We start from the raw sequence: 4,864 nt of genomic DNA on the forward strand, positions 1-4,864 counted from the left end.
AACACACACATATATATATATATATATATATACTATTTTAAAGTGTGGGAAAATCCACACTTTGAAATAGCATTCTTTTTTCTGAAATGTCATAATTTTTCTCCATGATGTTTTTTTAGAAAAACAATATTTTACTGACCTCCACTTAAAACCTAATTTTGTCTCCCCTGGTCGACCGGCTAAGTCTGTAAAAATCTCTAAGTTTTAAAAATAAAAATTTAAAATGTGACCGTTAATCTAGGGTCACTACACTCTGGAAATTAAAATGTGCATTATTTTTTTTTTTAATTTTTTACTCGTCGTGTTTAGCATTTTATCTCTTTTTGGAGGAAGCACACTTTTTATTTTGCTTCGTATAGCCTCGTTGTCTATAGTGCCTTGTAAATAACTAATGATAACATGTAAAAAAGGTGTAAAAACATAAGTGTAAGGCTTACTCACCTACTATAATGAGAAAAAGAGCTGCGAATTTCATCGTGGTAATTTGTATCTGAAAATAGAGAGAATATAAGAATCATATAAAATTGTGGATCGATTAGTTTCGTTTTTCAATTTTTTATTACATTTTAAACGTCCATATAGTGAATTATTGAAAATAATTAACTGAAGTTAAGTAAGTTGAATAAAAAATTTAATTGCGCAAACTGTATCTTCATATTCAATCTGTAATAAACTTATTTTCAATGTTAATGACTCGTGAGAATCAATATATAAGTTAAATTGAGTACCGTATATCCCGGAGTATAAGTCGAGACTTCTTATTTTAATTAAGATACAGAAAAATTTCTTGTATTTCGGGTGTATGAGTTGATAGCTGAAAAAAATCAAATATAAAAATTTCTAAAATTGAAAAACATGAAAAAATTATTGGGTCTAATAAATTATTTCCAGTTAAAAATATTGAAATATTTTTGAATAAATTAGTTAAGCTTTTTTAATTCTTAATTTTTCCATAAACGTACTTTACAATATTGTTTCTGAAAATCGAAAATAAATAAATAAATTATATGTAAAGAATATATAATGAGAGTAAATGCAAAATTAATTGTATATAGCATATTAAAAAGAGTTCTCGAAAAGGTTAAATTGATACATACTTATTGTTTATATTATAGCTAATATATTTCTTATGTTATGTCATAGAGTTATATGTTATCGATCGATGTTTCTCGATCAACGAATGTCTGATTTTTAACTGGTGCATAAAACAACCCCCTGATTTTCATTAAAATTTTAGGGGTTTGAAAAGTCAACTTATCCAACGAGATATACGGTAATTAAATTAAATTTTAATAAAAGAAATCTGACATATGACATGTGAAATCTGACATATGACACTGTAATAAATAAAGAAGAAAAAATGTGAATTGTTTATGAATTTCGAATTGTTAGTAGTGGTTTACGATGCGGAAAGCTTAGATAATGACAAAGTGCAAAATGATTCTACGGCATGATTTGAAGTTTTGAATTTTTTAATGCTAGGTTTTGTTAAATGCCGTTAAAGGAATACTATTCGATACCATTTATTTAAAAGAAAAATCGTATTTTTAAATATTTATGATCGGAAAATAACGAATTCATTTATTTTTGACAATTTATATTATTATAACGAATTTATTATTATTATAACGAATTATTATTATTGATTATTATTGATTTATTATTATTATAACGAATGTTATTTTTCTTATTGGAGCATGCAAAACTACATAGTTTACATCTCAATAAAAATTTTGTATTCCATATTTTTTGTATTCCATTTTTTTTCTATTTATTAAAAATGAAACAAAAGGACAAGCATTATAAAAGTTTTATACAATTAAAAAAATTAATAATAGGAATAGCTTTCGGTAAGCATGTTTTTTCATTGTATGTCAAACGATTTTGATTAAAGTAATTACGTGTAGAGATTTGACCAAAAAGAAAGGATTTCGAAATGAAATAACAGTCTTTAAAGTGATAAGAAGATAGGACATTTGAAGACCACAAGAGAGGTACGGTTTATGTCCATAAGAAATAATTCGGAAAAAAGGGGGACGAAAACGACTTTTTGAATACCAACAGGATTTTAACCCCCTGACGAAGACAGGACACCATTGTCCTTTTATGTAGTATTTTTTTCTAAGTATAAGAAAACAGTCTAATAGTTTCTAATAAAATTCTTTTAAATTAGCGGAATTATACATTTGCACTAAGACATAAAATTCAAAAAAAAAAAGTAGTTTGAAATTTTTTTTTATTCATAATCACAAATTTATTAATTACTGATTTTGTCAATAAAGAAGTTTTATTGGTGAATAACTGTTTCTCTTATATCTAATTACTGCAAATAAATGCGAATGTGAAAAATTTTTGTTTGGAAGAGAGCCGTGTTCGGAAAATTTTACCTTTCACGCAAAAAAAAGGCACCGGTGCTTCATGCTGTATTTCATAACCATAAATAAAATGCTACAATTTTTCACTTACGTCAGACGGTTAAAGTTTGATGTAAGTGATATTTACGGTTACGTAAACGGTTAAGGTCAATCGGCTTAAGTCCCAATAATAATATTTCCATATAGCGTTGAAACGGAACAAAATATCCCATCGAAACTTATCTGTCCCTTTAATATGACTTTCCGATTATCATTTCTAGTTTACAACACACGATCATTTGAAGTTGATCATCACCTATGGAACTATTTAGTTGTTGATATTTCGTTTGAGGATGTCATTTTATGATTCCTCAATTCTCAGTTTTCTATCTCAATCAATCTCGTAAATCTTTGTCATTTTTTTATTGATTCAGTAACATTTTCAACTAGTTATAAAACGAAGTATTAAATTTTTAATTTTAATTAAAATTTTATAATGCGTTGATCTTTCTTTGGGATTTTTAAGTCCCAACGGATTTTATATTCACGCAATGAGAATTTTGTAAATTATATAGAGAATAGGGTTGACTTATTTTATGTGTTTTTGCTACATTTATTGGAATATTTAAACATGATTTGCCTTATCTACTAATTTGTTAAATTATATGTTTTTATGTTAACTTATTAATCTTATTTTTTACAGATGTGTACAGAAGAAGATAGCGCTTGACAGCTGAACTTCACAGCTGAAGAAATCAAAATTACACCAAACCCTGATACACCTGAATACAAAATTTACAAAACATACAATTGCAAATAAGAAAATATAATTTAACAAATTAAGCTAATGCAATTGCGCGTAATAATCAAAATTTTTTTGTTAATTGCATTATAAATGGGATTTATATTTTAATATTTTTAATTAATCTTTAGAAAAAAATAGATATACAAGTATTTTGCTATTCTTTATGTTTTTTATGGAATAATTTCTGCGTTCATAGTATAATTAGTTCTGTACAGAATCCAAATTGAAGTCTAGAGTCCCAAATTGAAAATTTTATGAAAAAATTTGAAAATAATATTGAAGATCAAAAACTATATGTCAAAGTGTATAATACCCATTAATTAATGAGGAAAAGTTTTATGCTTCAGTTTTATTATTTTTTTAATAATTTGGTAAATAAAGAGTTAAAGGAAGTTTATGGCGCGCTAAGTTTATGACACCGACTATATTAGAAGCTCAAGATAACTAATACTGAATAACTTTATGTCTTATGATTGGATTTTCACGTACTAAAAAGCAATCCTATTGGTTCAATAAGTACAGATTATATATTCTTTTTAATTCATGTAATTTAAGTACTGAAATCAGATGCAAAAATGTACATTCTCAGATAAAACAAACTTTTTTGAATGCATTCTAAGCTTAATTAGTATAAATAATCGATATGAAACACATACCTTGGCCTTAGCAAAAATCGCTCTAGTAGCGCCTATGCTAACAAAAAAGCGTGGGAATTTGACATTTGATGTAGTTTGTTTTAATATAAAATGTTATCAGAACTGGGGATAAGACATGACTTGTTAATGATAGCAATTGCAATGGAGAAAAAAACTCAACAGATGTTTAATACAGAAGTAATAAAATTGAATTTAAGGTTTAAAATTATAATTTTCAGCTTTGTAACTTTTAAAATAACGTTTTAATTTCAGATTAATGAGGCTGTTTACTTTTTAATTCTTTCAATATGATAATTGGAATATTATGAGAAATGTGTTTAGATTTAATTGTTAGAAAAGTTTATAAATTTTTTTTATTTTAATCTGCATTAATCCTTTGACGCAGAATTTTTATTAAACATATTTTTCATACTTTATTCATAATTTATTTAGATCGAAATAAGTACATATTTAGCATTTATTTATATTTAGCATTTTAAAAATCTGTGTATTATATTATCATTATTTATAATCTATGTATTATATTTAGAATTTTAATAATCTATGATAATGAAATGCAACATGACATACATCTTTTTCTACGTTCAAGGTAAAATCTTCCTAACACGGCTCACTTCCTAACATCAAATTTTCAAATTTGCCTTATATACGGTTATTTAAATCAAAGAGAAACAGTTGTTCATCATTGAAATAACTTTAACTTGGAAAATCAATTCTTGACAAGTTTTTGAATATCAATGGGGAAAAAAATTTGAACTACTTTTTTTTTTAAATTTTATATTTTAGTACAAATATAATTCCGCCAATCTAACAGATTTTTTTAGAGACTATTTAACTGTTTTTCTTTATAATTAAAAAATATTTTTGCATATAATTAGAGCGTCATTGAAAAATACATAAAAAAGGGACACCGGTGTTCTATTTGCTTCAAAGGGTTGAACTACGTGTTTTAAATTCATAAAAAGGAATTTGTTTACAAAAAAAAAAATCCCTAATTAGCTGATTTGTTGCATTTCAATAAAAAAGATTACGGTACGACTTCGTAAATG

The 4,864-nt window shown here is 25.6% G+C and overlaps 1 protein-coding gene across 1 annotated transcript in view; it reads right to left on the reverse strand.

Annotated features, from left to right (window-relative positions):
- Positions 1-3,955, reverse strand: part of LOC107452603 (uncharacterized) — an 8,718-nt gene extending 4,763 nt beyond the window's left edge. Inside the window, exons 1-2 of the mRNA XM_016069113.4 lie at positions 3,816-3,955; positions 442-490 (exon numbers count right to left, since the gene is read on the reverse strand). Of these exons, the coding sequence (XP_015924599.2) occupies positions 442-475 (34 nt within the window). The 5' untranslated portion in view covers positions 476-490; positions 3,816-3,955. The remainder of the gene's footprint in view (positions 1-441; positions 491-3,815) is intronic.
- Positions 3,956-4,864: the final 909 nt, after the last annotated feature.

This window comes from Parasteatoda tepidariorum, chromosome X1, assembly GCF_043381705.1.
Source record: "Parasteatoda tepidariorum isolate YZ-2023 chromosome X1, CAS_Ptep_4.0, whole genome shotgun sequence".
NCBI lineage: Eukaryota > Metazoa > Arthropoda > Arachnida > Araneae > Theridiidae > Parasteatoda > Parasteatoda tepidariorum.